We start from the raw sequence: 25,402 nt of genomic DNA, 5'->3' as shown, positions 1-25,402 counted from the left end.
TATACAAAATTAGCATCGGCCTCAGTGCTGGGAATAGTGACTTGGTGCAACTCACCGAGTGTAGCCAGACGTGCTGTCGACACAGGCTTATTGGGAAATTTTAAAGGGCAAATTTTTCAAAGCATAAGGGAATTGTTGGCATAACTAACTGGGAACAGCACATTTGGAGTGGGAGATACATAAACAGTAAATTGCTCGAGGTCTTCCACCTGACAGCAAAGAAAAAAAAAAAAACCCACCAAACCCAGCAGACACGTAAAAAGTTGTGCTCTGCAAAAAATCCATCTAGTTAAAAGTACAAATACTTCAATAAAGAAAAATGATAAAAAGTAGAGCAGGAAATGGCAGAGAGTTTCACTGGGGTTGAGAATATAGACAAGTAATAATGGAGAGCACAGAATTCAATGAAAACTTTATAAACTTCAAGAATTCAGCATAATAAAGAAGGCAACTTGAAACAAAGAAATCCCAAGTGTCAGGTACAGCTTTATTGTTGGATGTTAATGTTAAAATTGTAAACACTGATATCAAAAGGCAACTTCATGTAATCGCATTAGTGGGAGATATGAATCAGTGGGGCTTTTCCCAGCAGATTTCCCCAGGGACTAACTCTTGGCTCGATATTATTTAATATTTTATCAATGTTCTAGATGTTCATGTAAAAATCTTTGTAGATGACAAACAGATGGGACGGTAGCAAATGATCAGAAATTAGTTTTACAAAATAAACCAGGTTTGGAGGTGGGTTTTCTTTTCTTTGTTATTTTTGGGGGTTTTTTGAAGGTCACAATACAGGCAAATTGATTCAAACACAACCAAACACAAGGAAATCCTCCTGGGAACTAGGAAGGGGGACTTTGTGATTTCACCAACTAAGAATTAGAAGCCAAAGTATTATGAATTCTCATCTGTCCTAGGGGTCTCAGTTCAACTGCCCTTTGTTTGGTAACAAGAGTTTAGTTTTACAGGTACTTCATATTAACACACTTATTGAGCCAAATGCTTTGAGTGTGGGATTAAAAAGAACAATAAACCCCCCATAAAGACCTGTGATATGTAGCACAAACTCACCCATTGAACAGACACCAGTTAAATTTCCAGAATAGTTTGCAGATTTAGGACAGCAAATGCTCTTTGGAAGTTACTGCACTTGTAAATCTTGCACTCTCTACTCTGGGAATTTATTCTTTTAGACAATATTTAAGCTCTTCAGCTCCAAGTTTTAAGATGAGTCAACTAGAAGCAGAGAACTGGGAGATGTCTAAGTTCTCTTGATTTGTTCCCATTTTTACAGCCAAATAATAGATGTATTCTTGAAAGTTTTTGTTACCCATAAAACCCACATCACATATTGCTAAAAAAAAAACCCTCACAGGCAAGGCAGGTCAATAATTTCTCTGCATGGATCTATAATGGGCACTCACAGTCAACTGATGACCTTACCACGCAACCAAAGTCACCAACACAGATTGAACCTCCTATAACAACTGTGACTACGTTTAATTACCAATGAAATAATTCTTTCAGTCTCAAAGGCCAGAGACTTGTTCAGCCTTTGTGTTCAGAGATGTTGTTGAGTGCTTTTTTTTTTATTATTATTATTATTATTTCTCTGAAAGAAGCTTGACAGAAGAAGCTTCACTTGCACAGGAGGTCTGGGTCCTCCATCTTCCACAAGCCTTTGTTGGCATCTTCGTCCTTGATTTCAATGTTCCTTTGTATCTGAGACCTCTGAGCCAAAGCTGTAAAAAACTTTCAGAGATATAATAAGCTTCTTGAAGTTTGTTAGAATTAATACAATACATTTCCCTCCTGCTATATCTTTGCATTGTGCTGCCACTTCAAACACAGAGCCCACTTAGCTTCTTCTGGAAGACTTCAGATGTCAAGGCTATGAGGGTTTTGAGCCTCTTGGAGCAGTTACAATAAAAATCTCATTTCAAATACCTGCTTTTAAACAATATCTTTACAGAAAAATACTCCCATAAAAATAAAATTTTTTTCAAGGTGAATTAATAAATGTGTTGCAGAGTGACAGGTTCATCTAACTCGAAGAGGGGAAAATATTTGGTATCCTGCACAGAAACTCAAGAGAGAACCAACTCGGTTCAGTACTTCTGAGCAGACATAAAAGCATCAACCCACATCTGTGCACGCAAAAGAAACCAACAACCACAACACCTCTGAACGAAATTAAAGAAATGCAATTTAAAAGAAAAATGGAAATCAGACGCAGGAAGAATTGTTTGTACCGTGCCAACCCTGCATGAAATGCAGCACCAACAGGTATGAAGACCTGACCAAAATTTTTAATCTCAGGCACCAAACATTAAAGACTGATGGGTTTTTCGCTGTGCTTATGAAAAGCCCTCTCACATATAAATATTCCAGTTCTGCTGAGCCCAGTGCATTCTGTATTTATCCTTGGAGGACTGAACTGTTCGTGGAAGGCTTTCCTCTCCAGGACAGAAGGAACTCTCCAGCTGCAAGCAAGCACAGGCTAAGAAGCAGGGAAGCTTGGGCAGATACCAGGCAGGAACCATCCAAATCTGTCCCAGCCCTTGCTGTGGTTCTGTGACAGTGTTTTCTCAGCTGGCACGGCCAAGGAGAGCAATTGGGGTGGGCAGGGCTCAGTGCAACAGAGGATGGAGGTTACTGGGCTGCCTGTGACCTTCAACAGGACAGAGCTCCAGGAGCAGAGGGTGGGATGGCAGCAGAAGGGGCCAAGAGCAGGAATTTGGCAATGAAAGACTAGGCAGGGTTGCAGAGAGACTAAAAACATGCTGAGAGGGGCAGGGAATGGACTTCCCACAGGGGCAACTCTCCGTGGATGAGAGTGGCAGCCCAGAGCTTGTAACAGCCCCCAAAAACACGGCTGAGTTAAGTCCTGGAGGAATAGATCTGCATTGGAAGAGACTTAATGGACAAGGCAGAGAGCACTTAAATATTTAAGAATGCTCTTCATCGCTTTGAATTCTCATTAAGATAATTAAGTATTCTGGCTGACATTCTAATAGATCTTTTTGAATTCAGAAAGCCATTCTCATTTTCCTTTGTTAGCTCGTTGCAGGGAGAGATGTTCAGGTATACCCACCTCAAAGCACCACCAGCATCTTCTGGGTCCATTCAGTTGGAAGAGAAAGAAAGCAGGTAGTGACAGAAAAACAATACCTCAACCCAAAAATAAGTCTGAAAGGTCAGACCAGACTTATCACAAAATGGCTGGATTAAAAATATTTGAGAAATTCTGTTCAGCACAAAGTGCAGTTACAAAGACACCTTAGGAATTAAATGCTTAGGAACTGAAACCTTGTTAGGCTGACAAGCATTTATTATTTTTCCCCAGCAAAGGCAAAAAAGCAAAGAGGGAATTTCTCCCTAAGCGTCGCCATCATTAACACAGGAGTTAAAAATAAAAGGGTTGCAGGTTTTTCTTATAAACAACACTAGCAAGGAAGTACCAGACAGAAGATGCAGGCTAGGAAGGTTTTATAAAGTAGCTCAGCTATGGTCTAATGGTAAAACTGAGCATGTTAAACACCAAGAACATAAAGACAGGAGTTCTTTCTTGCCTTTCTAAGCAACGTGGACATTGGCTGCTCAAATTCTATGAAGAATAGTGGGTGCTAAGTCACTTAAGAAGTTGGACACAAGCTCTTTGACATGCTTCAATCTTTTAAAATAATTAGGTGCAACTCCCTCCCAGGAGCACCACCATGGAGAGTGCTCCTCCAGCACTGCGGGAGCATTGTTTGCTTTTGTGGCTGGAAAAAATTCCACCTCCGTGGGAATCGACTGCAACTCCATTGCTTAAAGAGAAAAGAATTGCCAAGACAGGACTTCAGGCAGTTCACCTTCCTTGTCTGAAAATAAACCCCTTAAAAGCTGCACATAGACTCTCAACGATCTCCACAACTTGTGGGTTAGGCTTGTAGATGGAAACACAGTCCTTGGTCTGGCTCCAGAGACACCTACTGAGGTGGCCAACTTGCCAGCTAAGATTTTGTTGAACCCCTCCCACAAATGGTGCACACAAGGATGAATCCTTCCGTGTATGGTACTCAGAGGATGATATACCAAAGGTATGGAAAAAAAAAAAAGACCAGCCCAGTTCAGCTACCTTGTTAGCAGCTGACAAGTCTTTTCAGAGGTAAAGTTAACTTTCCATCTTTGGATGGGTAGTTAAGTAATTTTCCTTTATTAATCCAATCTGAGGATAATTAGAAGTCATGGAAGTTTGGCTTCCCTCCTACAAGCCCCATTAATCCAGCTGGAAAGGAAATTTGAGATCTCAGCTTAGGGTCATTTTAATATCAGAACATGATTCACTTCGAAAAGGGGAGGTAGACAAGGGAGTCTGGCCTTAGAGTTAATAATAAAGTAATTATCAGGGCTGCACAGAACGTTATTCTGGAACTCCAAGGCCTCTGTAAGAAACCACTTAAATCAACAGGGAGAAACATCACCTGACCAACCCTACTGAGTATAACAAGAGGGTTATAATAAAAGTGATCAGCTTATGTGCCCAAAATCACACGTTCTGAAAGCATTTCAAAGCCTTTCAGACATAACATTTACAATGTGTGCCCAGTGTGATGCCCCACCCAGTCACTGAAATCGTGGGGGTTTATAATGGCATTTAAAGAGCAAAACTATTTTGTTCCTTGCCCAAAGTTCCGCCATCAGAACTTCTCTCTGTGGGGAGGGGGCAGAGCTGCACAACTTCCAGCAGGTCAAGTCTGCAGATGTTTAACTCCAGAATTTATGATTTTGCCTTCTCCTTTAGCATTTGGCATAATTCAGACAGAGCAGCGAGGATCAGAAGATGTTGTGAAAACTTATTTTCTTCAGCTTTGTCACAAAACAAATAAACAAACCCCACAACCAGCACCCAGGAGGAGCCATGAATACTTAAGAGGCCACAAGGGGCTAACTTCTTTCCCTGTCAGATCAGGTGTGCTCAAAGAAATTGAGCCCATCAGGAAAGGAACAGCCACAGGCAGGACAGACATTGCCCACCTGGCTGCACAACTGCATGGCAAAGGGCACACTGGAGGTTAATGCTGCAGTTTTACAGATTACATAGTAAAACCACAATTTACAGCATCAAAAAGGTTGAGGTATCGCTCTGTACAACTGCAGCAGCCACTTTCTGCAGCTGTGAGCATACTCATTCTTTGGCTGGGAGAGACTACTCTTTCTTTACTCACTGTATGTGATGAAATATTTACAGGGAGCACTGTGCTCAGCCATCCAATAAAGGCTGGCTTGCTCCTTTGTGCTGACCAGCATCAAGTTGTCAAGTCATGGACATAACCTCCCACACAAACAACGTATTGCTGGGGGAAAGAACTCAGCAGGTCACTTGTCATCCCAGTCCTTCCAATTAACTGGGCAATACATAAGCACCTGTATCACTTGTGATACACACACAGCACAGCCACCACACAGGCCCTTCTAAAGTGCTTGTGATTGGCTTTTACACTCGTGTTCCCTGTTTTACAGTCTCCAAATCAGGCACTTTACCCCTTTTCAGTGTTTTCTCCAAAGCAAAGTGACAGCACTGCAACTTCAAGACAGACTTGGAGATGGATTGGAGAATGCAAGGAACTGACAAGGAGCACGGAGCTTGTGACAAGCTGACACAAGAACTGAAAGGAAACTCATTCACTGGAGAAGCACAAACAGGTGGGCATCTCTGCTGGAACTGAAACAACCGTGATGGAAACAATCTGACACAATAAAACCTGGGGAGCAGAAGGGGACAGAGCTCCGAAGGGTTTCAGGAGTTCCAGAGGCAAAGTCTGAACAAATGAAGGACATTCAACACCTTGAGCATTAGTTGCTATCAAAGAAAGATCTTCTGACGCAGTCACTTGCTTTAGAGACTGAAAGCCTGATTGGTGAGTTGCCTCTAGGGGACGCTGAAGCCAAGAGGACAGTTTAAAAACCACTTTATTAAACACAGTGATACCCAATTTGTTCTAGGTTACCTATATGGAGCATGTGTCCAGGAATTTGAAACTGCTCACTTGCAGAATGGACCCAACTCTTTTTCTGAGAGCAGGGGCTCTCCATGATGTGCTTCAGTCAGGCTACTGTTCAAATTTCAGAGGAAGAAAGCCCAGGGGTTGCTAGAAACAGGCTTTGTACAGAATTCCAACTCCACTCCCAAAGGTTAAGGCAGTTCAGCATCACCATGTCTGAAAACCAGCCCTTTTGCTTCCAAGATTTGTGAGTTTTAGTGTAAAAGCACATATTGCTGCTTTAATTACATTTTAATGCACACATTACATTACACACAGGGAGGTTTCTGCCAGTGAAGCTTTTCCACTGACCTGTATAGCAAAACCCTGTTTTCACAGCTGGGTGCCAACGTGCCTGAAAACACCATTTAACCCCCCTGATGGTAGTACTGGAGATCACCTACTACCATTAGTGTCACTCCCAGTTATCTGAGTTTTCTCTGGGAACAGGTAAATTTAAAAAGAAGGCACACATCAGACAAAATAATCTAACAGAGCTCTTGTTATCAAAAAACAACCAACCAAACAACCAAACACAAAAAAACCACAAGACCAAACAAGTGAGAGGTGTTTTTTCTTAAGGGACAATATCACAAATTATTCCGGAAGATACTGCTGAATTTACAAACACCATGAATGAAGCGGATGGTTTGAACCAAAAGCCAACTTCAGGTTTCCTAAGGAAGGAAAGGAGATCAGACATCCAAGTTCACAGCTCAGGCTTCAATTTTTTGCCTCATCTCATTTTGAGAAGAAAATCTGACAAAAGCAACGTATTATCAGGAAGCAAGGGGTTATTTACCTAACCAAATCAAGCATATTTGAGCTCCATCTGCCCTCCTGCCAGTTTAAGCTGGCACATTCCTGTGGCAGAAGACAGCATTTTACAAAAAATGCTTGGTTGGCCTGTGTGTAATACAGCTTTTGATGCTTGATCCTGAGCAGAAGCACCCTCTGAGTTTGGATTGCAAAAACTGTACAAGAGCCCCACCTTAAAGCAGCCTTCACCAGTTGCCAAATTAAATTGCCTTCTGTCAGGAAAAAGCCTTCCTGGAGGATTTCTGACCAACCACAATATTAAGAATATTTTTTTTTCTTAATTTGCACATAGTCTAGAAAGGAAAAGCTGCAGAGGTACGATATTAACTGCTTTATCATGTTCCCAATGAACAGCAGCAAAAAGGCATCACAAAACCTCTGAAAAACACAAGCTGGCACATTATCAGAGAAAGGAGACAGAAGAATCACGTCACGCACAGCTCACCTTGACAAGGCTGACAACGAAACCAGTAAAACAAACAAACTACCAAAAAAAAAAAAAAAAGAAAGAAAAGTCAGAACGAGATATGTTCATTTTCTGATTATTCATTCTAAAAGCACCATTGATTTTCTACTAACATACTAACTCCATAAGCACAAAGAAAGGCAGTTGGTGTGAGCAGAACCAAGTCACTCAGGAGAGGGACCCACACATTCCCTGCTGCAGTGAGAAGTTCTCTTGGCACAAAGAACCCAGAAAACGGTGTCTTTCCCCAACCACTTTTGGCAACCACTTAAAGGCTACTCTGAAATGACTGCAATTATATTTCCAATTTCAACCGCTGGCCTAGTCATCTCCTCCTTGCAACTCTGCCACTAAAAAGCATTTGGATTGTCTTAATATTGCCCAAAAGAAAAAAAAACTGCAGCAAACTACACAGTAGCTTCACGCCATCGAAAGAGGAGCCTGAACCACACTTGCTTAAGTAGCTGTGCTACATTTACAGAACTTTAAAAAAATTCTGTATTTAAAGGACTAGAAAAAAAAGATTATATTTTCCTCTTGCTGAAGTATTGAAAGTGGAATGTTCTCTGCTGGAAATGAAATGGTGGGCGTTTGATGGCATATTTTAAATAGTATTCTTCTTTGTGCATGCAGTGTAATGCCACCCAAGGGGGAGATTAAAAAAAAAGTCTGCAATTTGCAAGTCCATTTCAAAGTCATATCGAGGATGATGTAAAATTCAGGATAGGATTCTTGAGAGAAATCTCCCTGGAAAATGTGTATGTACCTCAGGGAAGCTTTGGATTTGCTTCCCTACACTGGAAGTCTGTCCTGTCTTCTGACATTCCAATGTTGTTTACTCTTTGCATCTAAATTCAGAATTATTCTGCGGTTTATTACAAAGGTGTATCTTTGACAAGCAGTAAGGTATTTCTCTTCTGCATCCTCTAAGATTTCTAAAAATCCCTATTTGTCTTTAAACTTTCATTGGTAGTGAGGATATAACAGTTACTTTTACAGCAAGGGATTGATCCTGCTGTCAAATATAATGGAGGGAACAGGCATTTACACACACCTTGGCCATGGGAAAAACAGGATTGTCCACACAGGTCTGATAATTTTGAAACAACTGGAAACAAGATCATGCTTCAAGGCTTTAGGCAGTCACTAGCAGGATTAGGAGGGAATACTCTCCTTAATCGACTTCTGGCTAAACGGGTTTTCTCTTTCCTCTGTTGCCTTCCCCGGAGCGGTTCAGACTGGCCACAGATGGATCTGGGGAGAGGGAAGGGGTAAGAGCATTTTCCTGAGGTCAGATTCTCTTCCTTAGCTGCCTGACAGAGTGGATGTTTAGACTCAAATTCATCACCAAACCTGATGCCAGAATCTTCCCCTGGGTCAGCTGAGGAAGGAGGAGCAGGGATGGCTTCTGTCTTCACTTGCAGTGCATAACACATGGCCTGATTACAGAGATAAGCAGCTTGATCATGTAATCACATCCCACTCACCAAAAAGGCTGGGAGTACCAGTGACACCACAATCCTTCCTGTCTTTCTTCCATGGCCATGACAATTTGTACTGCAGAAGGCTGAAATGCTTCAGTCCAACACTGAAGCCTTTAGATTTAATCTAGCACGGCATCAGGGTGAAAGGAAAAACAACCACAGAAGACCACAGCATATACTCAAGTGAACTCCTTTTCCTCTTAAATTCTAATTAGTTTAATTCCACTTAATTTTTGCCATAAATAAGTTAGACACCTCTCCTTACTCAGTCTTCTGTGTTAATTCTCCAAAGCCCTACCCTGATTGTGTCTCACTAACCACAAGGAGAGCAGTGACAACTAACTTGGACAAGAAACCTACAGTTCATACAGCTCGAAGCAGACAGATTTTGGAAAATTATGAAATCATAGGAAGAAAAAAAAAAAAAAGGTCTCAAGTATTTTATGTTGATACTTACTGCTTCACTGTTTGCAGATCAAAGAAAACAGTGACAGAAGAGCTCTTACGAGGACACCTAATCCATGACACCGAGATGATTCCCTGCACCAGCAAGGCACTGGCACAGCTGTGTCTCACTTCACTCCAAATCAAGAGGGGTTTTGCTTCTGGTACGAATGACAGACTCAAATCTGGCTGTTCCTTTACTTTGGTTTGTCCAGTTAAATGAAGATAAAAATGTATTTTGCACTACAGGTGACACAAGGCTGTTTTTTTAAAAAATACCCAACTCTGTCCAATCCTCCAAACATGTGAGACACAGCGGCCACAGTCAGGCTGTTATTGTGCACTATGATCAGTGTGACTTTGCAGATCCTTCATGCCAATAATTCTCCTCTTTTAAACTGGTATTGGGTGAGATTATCAGAACAAAACCAAAAAATTACGATCACAGTTTATGCTCCCAGCTTTTGCAAATGACAGGTTAAGGTTTAGCACTGTAATAAACTACAGTCAATAACCTTCCTGCTTGTGTAATAATGCAAAAGCACTATATAGATTGTATCCGTATTGCTTAGTCTAAAAATAAACACATACAGATTAAATAGGACATACATCATATCTATACATGATTCATTTATGAAAAGCAATTATTTGTGCTGAGAAGAGCAAAAGTTTGGAGTCTGGAGCTAACAAAATAATTAAGAATAAAGACAAAACAACATAAGCTTAATTATTATTATTTTAACATGTTAAAAATACAGTCACATCAAAATAGGATACACAGTTATAAAACTGTTGCAGATGACATAAGAAAATAGTGTGTATATATTTTATATATAAAAATCTACAGTATTTACTAATGCTGATACATATTTTGGAGCCTTGCGTTGCTTGCACAAATGAATTGTACAGCTTTGTTATCAATTACAGAACCATCATTAAACACTGAGATTATTACACTTAGCCACAATATTATATACATACATTTCTAAGCTGCTGCAAGCAATCAGAACTAAAGTAAGCCCAAGTCATATTTATCTTCACAATTTTATTTTAGTTTCAGTGTAGTGCTTTGCTAACTGTTACTTCGCTGCAGTTTGCAATTTTTAAAATATAAAATTGCCCAGTTATTAAAAATTACATCAGACACGTTATATACACACAAAAAAAAATGTTTTGAAACATACTAAGTAAATGTTACTTCCATTCGTAAAAATTGTTTTACTTCTGTACCTTAAAACTTACCGAGCCAACCTGCAGCAATAATAGGCACTAAAGCTCATTTTTTAAAGGAAAAAAAAAATAATCCATTTCTATGTTTTCAGTTAAACAAACCTTACAGAACAAAAGACAACAGGACAACCTTCCAAACCATACTAAACTGGTGTTGATGCCAATGTTTAGTACTTCAGTATTAGAAAAAAATATCTCTGTTCAGCACTCCAAGGACCTCTTCTGGCAAGACCCTCCTGTGCCTCAGCTCCCAGGAAGGGGTCGGTGCATCCAGCACCTGCTACACGGCACCAGCAGCTCCCAGGAGGAGCATCCCAAATGTGCCACTTCACCTGCTTCTCATCACCCCCAATTCACAGTCAAGGCAAGGAAAACACGAAGTAGAAAAGGCTGCAAACACTGGTTAAAATTACTTATGTCCCCAGGAGTTTAAGGTCCCTGTTAACAACAGTCGGGATCGTTTTAGTGTAAAACACCGCACAGTGTGAGCAGCCCAACAGCACACGCTCCACCAGGCACAACCCTGCTGGCTCTTTGGGGTAAAAAAGGGCAAAAACAGAACAGAATTGACTCGACAAAGCTCAAGAGAAGGGACACTGCATGCTCACAGAGCTCTGGGAACATCAAGCCTTGAGCAAAGCTCGGACTCCTGCGTGCGCTTCACAGGAGCGTCAAGGAGCTGGTCATTCTCTGACACTTGGGAGATTTGGCCCTGCAACCAGTTTTAGTCTGACAGCACAGCATGGCAAAAAGGGAAGGGTGCAGCACCATTTCTGCATCAGGCATTACTCTCACTCTGCTCCAGTATTTTGCATATAGGACAACATTCTGAAGGTAGACTTGGGTGAGAAGGTAAAACACCTCCACTTTCTATGCCCCTAAAAAAAACCCCCTAAACACTGCCCTGAATTTTAAGCACCATTACTTAGCCAGATTAGAGACACATTTTTGGCTTTCTGCTTTTGCCTGCCTGCTCCTTCCTGCTGAGGAAAATAACAAACAGTAGTCAAAGGAGAGGAAATTAACTCTCATATAAGATTAAATTAATAATCCCAAAGCATCTCTCCTGCCCAGAACAGATACTGGGATGCTGAGGCAGTTGTATAAAAATGACAGAAATTCCCATTCAAAATGAATGGCTTCTCAAATAAATTACAAAGAAAAATTAATATGAAATAAAAGTACTTCACAAGCTTTGCCCAAAGTTAAATGCATTTACATTTAAACTCTTTAGCTCTTTTCCATATGAGTTTGTGTAAGTGCACACTCTCACACGCACACACACATCTGTACAGTGCATTAACAATGTCAGTCAAAATTAAACTTGTAATGTCTTACTGGTTTTAGGCAGGATTGTAACACAAGTTATTTAAAAGTAAGGAGCGATGACAGCATAAACCACATGGTGTGTATGAGCTTATTGCTATGTCTGTGTGCATCAGATCACTTCCAACAGCTCCCATCCAAGCCCAAGAACTCCACCAGCCTTCAGCCAAAGTCTGAAACATCTCTGAAATCGTGTGGTTGTTTCTAAACTCATGTGAACCGTCCGCATTTCAGAGAAGAACTGAGCTGGACCACCACTGACACAGTGACATTCAACTGGGTTTGGTTCTTGCCACTTTACTGAGCACAGCCAGCTCCTCAGAGAAGCACAGATTTGTGCACAGACAATCCATCGGATCTGTTCCGATAGTGCTGGGCTGGAGCCGGCGGGCTGGAATATTGGTACTGCGCCGAGCCGTTCTCTTCAAAGCTTGGTGAAGTCCTGTATCTTACCGGGCTATCCACGGAAACAGCAGGAAGACCGTGGTCTTGAAAAGGTGTTGGCTGAAAATGCTGGTATTTCTGGAAATTATCCAGGTGGCCTTTGTTAAGGTCTTGGCTCCAGGGCTGCCTGTAGGGCTCATGTCTGTAGGCATAGGCAGCATCCGGCCACTTCCTATCCTCTGGCCCATAATCCGCTGGAGGGATTATGAATCTGACACCCGGGGAGGACCTTGAGTTGCTGGTATAAGCATCAACAGGGGCTACTTCTACGTGACCAGGGGCTGGTGGAAGAGGATTTTGTCGACTGGCAGGATAGGAATTCATTGGTAGTTTATTGGGGGAATAATCTACTGACATAAAAGGCCCGTACGGCCTCCCAGAGGGGCTGGTTCGACTCCCGTGGTAATGCAGAGGGACAGAACTTGCATTGCCTATACTGGAAACATGCTTTGGGGAATTCCCATGGTAAGTAGGTGGATTACTATAACATGGCAGTGGCTGTTTTGCATTCAGCCCATGAGGTGGGCCATCAGACTGAGATGCATACTTTGGAGACCTGGGTTGTGAAGCGAAGGTGTAATTATTGGGTATTTTTAACGGAGCCGGTACTTTTTCCGTTTGCCTTCTTGGACTATTGGAATATGCTACATGCCTAGGGCTCTGTGGAAGAGCTCTCTCAAGCATCTCTTCAACAACATTCTCATTCTCAGTTTCATCTTCTGAAACATTGTCATACTGAGATGCATTAGACCCTCGCTTACCTTCATCAGCATCCAAAACCCTCATCTTTTGCTTTACATTCAAAGACTGCATTTCTCCAGGACTTGGTGGTGGGCCCGAAACCAAATGGTTTACTGGCCTCCCTTTCACATCTGCAGTAAGTTGCATTGTCTTTTCAATTATTTTGCTATCAGACGGTTTATTCCACTTAGGTACAAATTCCCTTCTTGTATTTGAAGTAGCATTAGAATTTTGATTAGCAGCTGCATTATTGTACAGACTCGAGGTGTCTGGCTCTGCTGGCTGAGGCTTTTTTCTGGTATCCACCTCATTCTTAGGCAAACTGTTTTGTGTCTCTATTGGTTGAATCTTCTGCTGTTTTAAGGAAGGTTTCTTTTCCACTGAATTAATTCTTTTTCGGTCATTTGATGAACTTCCTGGTTCTTCTTCTATGGATGGTCTCCTCTCTGTCCTTCTGGCTGCTTGTGTACCAGTGCTATTCTGTCCATTAAGCATTGGAGTGGAGTTAAGCACAGAAGGCTGAGGTTCTGATGGAATCTGCCCCAATGGCTTCTTTGGAAGTTCATCTTCTTTACCTAAAAAAAGAACAGGAATAACATAAATTCACCTTTGTGCAAAAGTCTTCTTTGATCTGTTGGTCATGCAAGCAAAAATAACTACGAATTAACAGGGCCTCTCTCTGGGTCACCATTCTGCTGAACACCCCCCCAAGGTTCTTTTGTACACTGACACTGAACAGAGATTTTTTTATGGCTCTCATCCCAACCATTTATTCTAGTCTTCCTTCCTACAGCTGACACAACCTTGTCAAGCTTTTGCTCTACCTAAACACTGCTGCTGCAAAAAATGATTTTCCTAGATGACATTTTGGTTACAGTACCTACTCTGTACATAATCCTCCTCACATTAAGCAAACTACTTTTCTCCACCTCAAAAATCCTTCCCAATATCCCTCTCCCATCTATTATTTTCCATTCATTCATCTTTTAACGTTCACTTATGGCAAACTACACTATAAACCTTCTCTCACTTTGCTTTTTGGTTGGAGCTCCCCATTAACATCTGCACAGTTAAGACCTTGCTCCCCCTAAGCCCCTGCCTAGAAATTTCATCCTCAGTATTAAAAAGCTTCAGTAAAAGGCTCTACACAGAATAATTTTCTTTTCAGTTCAGCTTTTTATCAATATAGAACAACTGAAATAGCTGACACTAATACTGGCTATGCCACGGTTTCAGTCGAGCATTCCATGGACAAGTTTTGCCAAACACAAGGACATCACTTACAGAACACAGACATTAAGGGAAAGCTCCCCCAGACTGGAGCTCAACACATCGCAATAGCCAGTGGTAAACATTAGTTATGTGGGGACCCAAAACAACCCAAACTGACACTACAGAAAGAATAAAGAAGTGTTTCATGGCTCACAGAAAAATTCACATCAAATTTTCCACTGCAATCCTTCTCCTTAGCAGTCACCACCCTTCATAATCTCAGCCAAAGTCTTTTATCATATCCACTTGCATATAACTTATTTAACTGTGCAATCCATTACTTTCCCATTATAAGCAGAAAAGGTCACACACTTCTCATTAAATGTATTAATCTAGATTTAATTCATTTGATCTTCAGCATTTAAAAAAAACCCACAAAACTTTTTAAGTCAGCATAACCAAACAAATCCTACTCACTGTGTAACTATTTATTAAGCAGAAGCTCTGTTGTAAAGAGAAAAAAAAATAAATGGCTACCCTTGCTCTAATGTTACACAAAATAAATTATGCAAAATGGCTGTTGGTAAAATAATCTTGTTTGATCCCTCCTTCTTCCTATGACAAGAACTGTAGAATCTTTTTCCATCAAAGATCATAAAGTTAGCACCTCACCTTCTAGCTATTTGTAATTAAAATTCTTTGTCTATATGGGTTCAAAGGAGTTAAGACATACAATGTCTCTCTCCCTGACTCCAGTGTTGTGGTTACAAGTGAGTGATGTTCATTTACACAGGCACGAGCCCGAGTTCAATCTTTGATGACTGGTTCATGATACAGACACACAGAGGAAAGCCAGCAGCCAAGGTCGGTATTATTTATTGTAACAGTGTAACAAACTACCACCACGGATCAGTTGCTATATAAACTAAATGAAAACTCAAGAGTTTGTGCCAGCCAGGACATAGCAGGAGGACAGCAGGGAAGAACACAATGGTGCTGTGTGTCATGACAAGATAACTACATAAAAGCACTTAACAGAAACAGGCTGGTTTGGCCAAACAATTAAACCAGCCTTTTCTTGATTTTTCTTCATAAGAGGCTAAAGGTCATATGGGAACCTACCCTTTGCTTCAGAAATAACTTCAGAAACCTCAGTTTACATATAACACACACAGCATACCCAGGCTTTCTGTAGAAAACCCCTCCACTCCAATTTTCCCCCAGTTATCCTCCTCTCAATCGTGATCATACAATGACGTAGATACACAAACCTCTCACACCCCAGGTACTCACTGTCCACCTTGCAACCAACCTGGCAAAGGCAGATCCTCCTGCTGAGCCCTCTCCTCAATTTCTTGTCTCCAAAGGGGAGATTCCCCACGTTAAAGCCCAGGGTTATACACCTGGCACGCTGTACTCCAGGATGAAGAACATCCCCAGAGACAGCACAGCAGGGCAGGGCCTCAGCATCGGGCTCCAAGGAATGGCTCTTGAATTGCAAGTCTCATGTTTGGTCTCTACCAATGAAGGGCCCTGCTATTCCCAAATCAGGTTAAAATCTGGAGCATGGCTTTGCAGCCTTGCACACCAGTGGAGGAACAGAGGAGAGGACAGAGGAACGAGCTGCACGGATGCTGCAAACGGGTGATTTAACAGCTTTGCAACACACTGACTGCTGCAACAGCCTCTCCAAAATTGACCTTTAGTCTTTATGAACAGGAGTTCACTTTCTGAACTTGCTTCAGTTTGGCAAGAGGCATTTGTACCATTTAATTCCATCTGCCTCCTCACACAGTGTTAGGCAAAGCTGAAGATCTTGTCTTCTAAAAAAAAGTGAATTTTGCCCATAATAAATATTCCTGATACTGGCACTACATGTGACAGTGCTTTCAATCTTACAGTCTTGAATGTTAAAACAGCATGAAGTCTGAATACAATACTTTGTTATTAACAAAGTAAATACCAAAAACTTGTCATCTAAATCATATAGAACAAGTTTGTATATGCTGCCAATCCATTTATAACCTCCAGGAGGACCCGGAGCAGCTATAGGATACTATAAGAAAATGGCTCCTCAACATCCCCAAATTCTTTAATTTCTGTTCCTGCATGCCAGAAATGTTTTAAAAAAATTGTTTATTCTCTTCTATGCTTGAAGTTAAAATATTCTAGTTATACATACAACAAACCCTGAAGACCAGTTCCTCTAGCAGCTGCAATGCTTCCTTCATTTGGCCAGAGATGTTAAAAGCACGAACTGATTTCCTTTCTTCCAGCTTCTACTCTAAGAAATGCCTACAGAGCAATAGGAGATCCTTTAAATATACTTGGTTGCACAATAAAGGTGGGGTTTGTGTCAGTTTTTGGTTTTTAATTTCACACACTTAAGGTTTCTTAATTACCATTAAGCTCTAATAAACCCAAGTGAGAATACTGCAGATATTTTTATTGATTCTACCTCGACTGCTTTAAAGGTTACTTTCTGTCACTTTTCCTTCTCATTTCAGGGTAAAAGAACACACTACAACCAGGCATATGTGGACTCCATGGTCTAGATTATGTGTGGGGTAACATGAATTACAGCTGTAAAATGAGTATCAGGGAAGTGAAATTGTTAAAACTCTTTGTTGTGAAATTGTTAAAACTCAACACTAATTCATGTACTGAGTAAGAAGCAAAGCGTTGCAAGACAACAGTTCATTCCAAAGAAAAGCTCTGCATTGTAACAGCATGATACTCTGTTTATAGGCTGGTAATGCCAAAGCTTTGTGCTTTCAGGAAAAACAAAAATATGGAACAAGTGGGGAAAAGAAGAAATACAGCTTTGAATTTTAGCCATGGGGCTTTACAAAACTTGGTTTAACTTGACCTTGGACAGAAACAACTGACACAGCCTTGTTTAGTCACCACATCTGCATGTGCAACTAGGAAAGGCCACGTTGCCAGAGGTACCAACTCAGGAATCAAGCACAGGCCTTGCTCTGGATCAAAAGCACTCGAGCACTGATCTCCTCTGCCATAAAAAACACATAAACCCAACTTGAGCTGTATAAGGACCTACAGTGCTGCAGCAAATAGAAACCCTGCAAATCAGTCACCTTCTAAAGGAAAACCAAATTGTTTGAAAATGCAAAATGGATATTTAATTCTAGTTGAAATATACAGCTCATACATAAATATAGATACACACATGCACAGAGCTGTCACTCACAGTGAAACTGCCAAGGACTTCAAAAAAACAAATAAAGACTCCTGAAGTTCAAAAAAAGTTCACAAAATTAACCAGGTAGAGGATAACCACATTACCACCATGCACCTGACTGCCATGGGACATTCCTCAAATGCACAAGTAGCATGCAAACTGAGTTTGTGAGTGCTTTAACCAGCCCACTGTCAGTAAGAACAGCACGAAACCCACGATGCTGCATGCTGGCAAGAAAGAAGGAAAGAAGGTAATAAAAGCAAAAAGCTGAAGAAATGAAAACACAATGCAAAGGCAAACAAAAGAAACTAAGTCACAACAAACAACTCTGCCTTAAGAGGTACAAACACAGCTCGCCAGACAAGCATGCAAAAGCACCAATTCCTTCAAGCCACATTTCTTTTATCTACCAATTTTCCACTCCAAATCTGCCTAAAGCCTCACACACAGCTCTCAACCATCTTTACTACTTCAACTAAACTCACTGTTCAAACTCCTTAGATTTGAGCATGAAAAAATTTTATGTGGGTCTTTTCAAGGACGTTCAATTGAATATCTGTTTGTGTTGTTGATCCAAAATCTGAGTTTATTCACTATCTGGACATACCTGTCGTACTGAAAAAGGGAAAAACTACTGAATTCTACAAGAAGTATTTTTGGGACAAGTGCTTTTCTATAAATCCATGATGTTTAGATACAAGGTTTATAAGCATTTTAAAACTAGAAGCTAAGGCAAAGCTGTTTAGTTCAGCTGTGACTGTTCTGGCAGTGACCTCTGCAATCACTGAATGTGCCTTTGTCCTCTGAAGTGATCTGGGCTATCAGATTTTTCCCAAGTTGCCAGTATTTATGTGAGATGGGAATCTTTTAGCTCTCATCCTTCTCTCCTCCCTTCTTTCAACAGAACAGGTTCCTAGACAGTTTAGTTACTGGCTTTTCCCAAAGACAAACATTGTATCAGCTTCTATCAGAAATTACAGAGCAGGAACTATAGGATTTTCTATTTTTCCTTTAAAAGAAAGGCAGTGATTTAGTTGGTTTCTATGCAGTATAGCATAAAATAAGCAAACAAATAATACAGGGTGAAAAACGGGTAAGGAAGGAGAGAAATGCAAGGAGAGGGAGACAATTTAAGCAAAACAAGAAGAATCAGGTGCCTGTTTGTTGTTGGTAAACATATTCCCTGACATGAAAAGCAGCAGAGCAAATATGAGCAGGTCTGACTGTTCCCCAAAAGACAAGACATTCAAGTCATATTAAAGAAACTTTTGTGTCCTGACTTCCTCCTGCTCAAACAAGCCTTGGCCACCACCCAGTGGAAGTCGGTCTCCACTGCAAGACTTTTCCAGATAATTGCTTCAGGAGGCACTAACAGCCTCATGCATCGAGTAGCAGACATATAATTGGAGTAAAGTGCTTTAAGTGCTCTCTCCGGTGAATAACAGTCTAGTCCTTAATTTCAGCACCAGAATACATGCACTTTGACTGTTCTAACACAATTTTCAAGGATGGTAATGGTCATAAAAACAACTCTTGAAATGACATCTTGAAATTTTGTGTTTATTTTCCATCAGTGACATGCCATCTTCTGCAGTTTACAAGTCTAAGAGAATTTTAAAGAAATTTAAGTGCCTGCACTAGAAGCTCAGGGTGCTCTCTGTAAGTCAGCCTTCGCTCCTCCTCCTTTATATGCCTTCACTGCCAAAGGAGTTACTAAATGAAATCCTGCTGGACAACTCGAAGGGAGAACAAAATACACTGTTTGCCTTTCTGCTGCTGTGTCGCTTTTGTAGTACTGACAGCAAGGAAAACTTATTTTATAAACATCTGCATTCAGATAAACAATGGAAATGTTAACAGATTTGGACCAACACAACTATCTGGGTCATATATTTAAAGATCGTGGAAGTTTTAAACAGTAAATGTTTTTAAACAAAGGAAATCCAAAGTCTAAAACTGCCGAAGATATACACTAATTATATTAGTATAATTCCATATATTATTTTAGTTCATCATATTGTAAAGTAGTTGTACCACACAAGAAACAAGGTAGAAAAAAAAGTTTAGTTGATTAAAACACGAAATGCACTGTCTGAAATAGCTACTTGGGTATTCTTCAAGCACAAGTGAAAAATCCAAAATACCTCTGAAACAAAACACAACCAAAAGAAAGACACCATCAGAAACAGGAAAGTCAAGCTGACTTACGTATTTCTATTGTTTTGGCTGTCAAAAGGCACATGAACAGGGGAGAATAGACATTATTTAATAGATTATGATTAATATTTCTATTAATGCAGTATACACTTCTGCACTGTCACCAATGAATATGTGAAATGGATATTGAATAAAAGATGCCGATAATAAATTTAATAAAATATAAATTTAAAAATAAATATCAAACAAACATTTTAAAATTTATGGCAAATGCAAGATTCAAATTTTGCTAGTTTTCCCTGAATACAGAAAAGGTTGGGAAAACCAGAACTGAGTTAGAGTTTAAAGCTGGTGTTATCATGCACCAATGCAGTTAAATTGATCACAACAACAGCAGCAGATTTCAAAATTTGCCAATACTGTTTTAAAATTAAGCACAAGAGCTTTATGTCTGATTTAGGGCCTGCTGTTAGGTCTATTAAACTTTCAGTCATTACCAAAAAAAAAATCCAATTCAGAACCTCTCTGCCTTCCCTTTTCAGGACACCTTGTATCAAAACACAGGTAAGAAACTGTCTCAGGAACAGACCTGAGAGGCTCCAAGCCTCGAAGGTGGGCCTGGCTGCCTTGTTTACAAAGGAAAATATTAATAAACTATTTTCAGCAAAGTATTTTTAATATAAAACTTTTACTGGCAAGCACTTCTGTTTATTAAAGTCAGACAGTATAAAAATCTATTCATATATAAATATTGTTTATTAAGCATTGCATTATTCATGTAGTTCTACAGGAACGAGTTATAGCAAAGCTGGAAATTTTATCCCTATCTTGTGAGCACTTAAAGAATTTTGCTGCTGTTTTAAATAATAGACATGGAAAGAATCTGCATCAAGAAATTTTGGAAATCAATGGTGTACCCCAAGAAAATTCCTCTCATTATGCTCTAAACATCATTCTTGAACTAAGGAAGACATTGTCCATCCTACATCAGATCTGGCAGCTGGAGAAGATGTGAAGTCATACAGAGTTAGGTGAGTGTGCTGTTCAGGAACCAGCTGTGGTGTGGACACCCTGCACCACATTCCAGGCAATCCAGAAAATACCAAATGCCTTTCCTACTAAATTTGCTTGAGGGTATGTCAGAGGAGAAATACCTTAAAGGACAGTTTTTACTGTCTAGCTGTCACAGTCTGCCTCTCTAGGGCTCAATAACCACTTGGCTTCCCAGTAAGAAATGTTCTTATTCATACAGTCACTGTCTCCACAGAGTCACTGGAAGAGAGGGATGCCTGCCTTGAGGAACAGCACTTGATTTGCAAGCCATGCTCTGAACGTTGCAGTTGCTAAGTACAGGCTACCCTACACTGGCCAGCACTTAGACTAGAAATTACCACTAAGAGGAGGGAAAATCCAGGGTCTGCTTTCTGCAAAACAGCCCCAGTATTGGCAAGAACAGACATACAAAATTAGCAAGATCCCCTTAACATCCATGTTTTCTGGCTGAGCCTTTTAAGGGTTTTAACAGTGAGAAAGTGTCTTCCTTCTGTGCTCTGAAGGGAACACGGAGCTCCTTAATTCACTGGGAGAAGCCATGGAGGAAGCAAGCCAGGGAAAGCTACATCAGACATAAGCAGACATCCACTTTAAAGTAACACAAAAGTTATTACCTCTTTTAATATCCTACTGCAGCTTACCCTACTAGGGCAGGAAAATCTATACAGCCTAACAAAGGATGCCAGATGGAAAATTCCACTGAGCTTAATTAGCTCACTGCTATTCCTGGATGACTGATACTGATGCAACTGTAAGATGGAGATTTTTTTTCTTTTTCCTAACATGCATTTTTACTTTAGTTCTTAAAGGTGTAATTGTTGCTCAGGGAAAAAAAAAAAAAGTACAAGATAGGAAGTAGTGCTTTGATTTCAGCTGAGAAAACAAAAATAAACACTATTTTCTCAGGCTACGGTGAATATTTAAACGAACAGGTATTTTTGTGGCTGCATGACACAGAATGGTTTCATACGTTTTAGATGGAATTAGAAGAAAAATAGTAAGAGTCAAGGTAGTAAAGACAGTAGAGTCACACAGACATCTGTACTGGGTTTGTGTGGCAAAGCTTTGGTAGCAGGGGAGGCTACAGGGGTGGTTTCTGTGAGGAGCTGGAGAAGCTTCCCCCATGTCCAACAAAGCCAATGCCAACTGGATCCAGGACTGGCCAAGACTGAGCACAACAGGGATGGTGGTAGCAGTTCTGGGATAACTCAGTTAAGAAGGGGAGAAAAAAAACCTGCCCAAGAGCAAATGCAGGTGGAGAAAGGAGTGAGAACATGTGAGAGAAACAGCCCTGCAGACCCTGAGGTCAGTCGAGGAGGGGCAGGTGCTCCACGTGCCACAGCAGAGATTCACCTGCAGCACCTGAGGCCTGGAGGGCCCCACACCAGAGCAGCTGGATGCCCAAAGGAAGCTGTAACCCCCTGGGAAGTCTGCACTGGGGCAGGCTCCTGGCAGGACCTGGGGATCCATGGAGAGAGGAACCCATGCTGGAGCAGGTTTGGTGGCAGGAGTTGTGACCTCATCGGGGATCCACACTGGAGCAGCCCGTTCCTGAAAAACTGCACCCAGTGGGAGGGACACACAATGGAGTAGTTTGTGAGGAACTGCAGCCCTTGGGAAGCACCCACGTTGGAGCAGTTCATGGACAACTGCAGCCTGTGGGAGGCACCCCAAGCTTGACAAAAAGGAAGAGTGTGAGGAGTCCTCACCTTGCTGAGAAAGAAGCAGCAGAAACAACACGTGATGAACTGACCACAACCCACATTCCCTGTCCACCTGCACTGCTGGAGGGGAGGAGAGAGAAAAAAATGGGAGTGAAGTTGAACCCTGGAAAAAGGGAGGGGTAGGGGAAAATTTTTTTAAAGATTTGGTTCTGTTTCTCACTATCATACTCTGACTTGATTAGTAATAAATTCAATTAGTTTTCCCAAGTCAAGTCTGTTCTGCCCATGATGGGAATTGCTGAGTGTTCTCTCCCTGCCCTAGTCTCAATCCAGAAGCCTTTCCTTGTATTTTCTCTCCCCTGCCCAGCTGAGGACAGCAGTGACAGAGCAGTTTTGGTGGACACCTGGTGTCCTGCCACAACATATGAGCAAAGCTGAACGTCTAGAAATTGTTCAGAACCTGTAAAAAAAATATTAGTTGAAGACAGTAATTAATAAAACTAAAATTTAGACAGAAAAAATTTTAAAAAATAAAACCAAAGGCTCATAAAATTCATATGAAGAACAAATGAGGCAGCCTCACCCAAGTACAGATAACAGCAGACAAATCAGCCAGATTCCCAAGGATTAGGATGAAGGGACTTTATTTTTATTCTGTGAAAGGTTAAGGAATGTTCCCTTCTACCCTTCACAAAAACATACCACACAGAGGCTTTCCCAGGCTACTTTGAAATTAAGAAGGAAAAAAGCTCAATGTCTCATCCAGCACCAAAATATAATTCACTTTGGCTTTGCTTTTCCTGTTTCAAAGTTGAACCTCCCACATTCATGTAGAAGGGGGAAAAAAAACAACTAACACAATACATTTTGTTACTGCTGTTGCTCTAGCTACCCAAAATAACGAACCAATATGGCTCGAAACAATTAGCATCCTGTCAGCTTGTCATATCAGAAGTCACACTGAAGTGTACCCAGTATGAAACCAAACAACTTGCATTTCATGGCTAAACTGCCTTGGCAAGAAGATACAGTCACTGTCCTTTGCTGTTGGTACCCACAAGAAGACTCCTTGAGTCTCACACTTTCTGTTCTAAGGTGGGTGGTGCCTCTCATGTCACCTGAAGCCTCCTCGAACTTTCTGTGAAAATCCAGAGTATTCTCAAACAAAATTTCACTTGAAGGCATTTTATATTCCACAAAAACAAAAGCCTTAAAACATAAATAAGTTAGGAACAGACTTTCTGCCTTCTGCACCAAGAAAATTTCCAATAGATTCTGTATTTTCCGCAGAAACTCTCAACGTGACTTGCATGGATATGATTTTCTAGGCTGGAAGATACAGCACCATAAAAATCTCACCCAATTCTTCAGCTACCACAGTTTGCAAACTAGAAACTTTTCACTGATGAAATTTAACTTTACCACATCCATGAAATATCTACACATCTACAGACTACTGAAGTTGTTGGGATAAGCCCCTCACTGTTCAAATATAACCACTGGACTTCAATGATCCTTAAGGATTCCTTCCATCTCAGGATATCCTATGATTCTGTGATGGAGTGGAACTGATGCCAAAGGATGAAGTTGTTCACCTTGGCCGAGCATCAGCTGTGACAAGGTGTCTGATAAAGCTCATGGCTGAAGAGCAGTGATGGAAAGAACAACTTCATCAGCACAACATTTCTCAAGATTGAAGCTTGTGGAAAAAGGATGGAAAGAAGGTAGGATGGGAAGGCCACGATTACAAAGGGGAAGGAACAGATGAAAAGACAAGGGCAGGAACTGGACTTCAGCCTATTGTGGGTGGAAGAAAGTCAGCTGGAGAGACTGTACAGAAATTCAGAAAGAGGGCAAAACACAGGAATAGGGAGAAACAGGAAGCTGACAAGAAACCAAGATGATGAAAAACAGAAAGGGTTTGTACTCCACAGGAACAGATCTGCTGAAAAACCAGATGAAACAGGTATTTATTTGTGGTGGGTAGTTGACACAGCCCAATACTGAATGCAATAAATAATGTCTACAGAAACAGAAAAATTAAGTTCATTAATGAAAGAACAAATTATCACAACAATGCTACACAGGCAACCTTTATTCTGACACTTCTTAACTTCTGAAAGCAAACCACAGCAACTTTATTTAAAGCTACTTTAAGGTAATTTCTGCAAGGCTTGTAATTTTTTTTTAACTATACATCTCTCAGATACTATTCTACAATTAAAGGATAAAAAAGAAGCATTGAGTAATCACAAGAAAAATTCTAATTAAACATTGTGGAGGTGGGAATAGAAAAAAAGAATAGAATCTTAATAGAGGACGAAGATCCTACACATTTCATAAGCAATGCAACAAAACAACCATCTCTGCTCTGCAACCAAAACCACAAAGATGGAGAAGAAAAAACGAAAATGATTCCATTAAACACCCAGCAGGTCTATCACCTGCACACAATTAAAAATCTGGATTTGACTAACAGAAGAAACTATTTGACCTGTAGTTTGTTCCACATCTAATCAAGCTACGAAACAGTCTGGATTCCCAGACAATGCTGTTGCTTCAAAAAATTTCAAACCCTGATATTTGAACTTCTACCTGAAAGGTTTTATAAATTTAAGTTAATAAAATAATCAGAACACGGGATGTTTCAAAGTGCTTTGCCATTAGCTTAAAACAAAATACCAAAAAAGAACAAATTCATGAAAGGAAAAGTGTTGATTTTAAACTGCGAAGTATTTCTGGGTAAAAAAAACCCAAAATCTATGCAGTGATGAAGAGAGAAACATTTGCATTATTTTCAACAGCATTACTTAACACTTTAAAAACGAACAATGTGTAAACAGCTCCAAATATCTAAGTGTGCATATGTTCAAGTTTCTTACCTGCTGCTGGTAAATCCAGCTTTGCTCGTTTCAATTCCGCTACAGAATTTTGGAGCTGCTCTATTACAAAGTCATCTTCATAGAAGAAATCCTTGGCTAAAGTCTCCTGCAGAAATTTTACAAGCTCTTCCATTTGTAATTTCATCAGATGCTCTATATAAGGAGAAAATATTATATTATACATTAAGATATCTTGATCATGAACACTGGAAACCATATTTCCATCATTAGGTGCTTTTGTTTTCAAAGTAG

General features: G+C 40.5%; 1 protein-coding gene across 10 annotated transcripts in view; it reads right to left on the bottom strand.

Moving 5' to 3' along the window:
* Positions 1–9,958: 9,958 nt before the first annotated feature.
* USP6NL (USP6 N-terminal like) overlaps positions 9,959–25,402 on the bottom strand; it is a 117,991-nt gene continuing 102,547 nt past the window's right edge. For all 10 annotated transcript variants that reach the window (XM_017807844.1, XM_017807841.1, XM_017807845.1 and 7 more), the window contains 2 exons: positions 25,151–25,303; positions 9,959–13,555 (listed from right to left, as the gene is read on the bottom strand). In XM_017807844.1, the coding sequence (XP_017663333.1) occupies positions 12,114–13,555; positions 25,151–25,303 (1,595 nt within the window). In that variant the 3' untranslated portion in view covers positions 9,959–12,113. The remainder of the gene's footprint in view (positions 13,556–25,150; positions 25,304–25,402) is intronic.

Source organism: Lepidothrix coronata, unplaced genomic scaffold (assembly GCF_001604755.1).
Source record: "Lepidothrix coronata isolate B3197 unplaced genomic scaffold, Lepidothrix_coronata-1.0 Scaffold20, whole genome shotgun sequence".
NCBI lineage: Eukaryota > Metazoa > Chordata > Aves > Passeriformes > Pipridae > Lepidothrix > Lepidothrix coronata.
The sequence above is the reverse complement of the archived record's forward strand: the minus strand, read 5'-3'. Positions and strand labels throughout refer to the sequence as shown.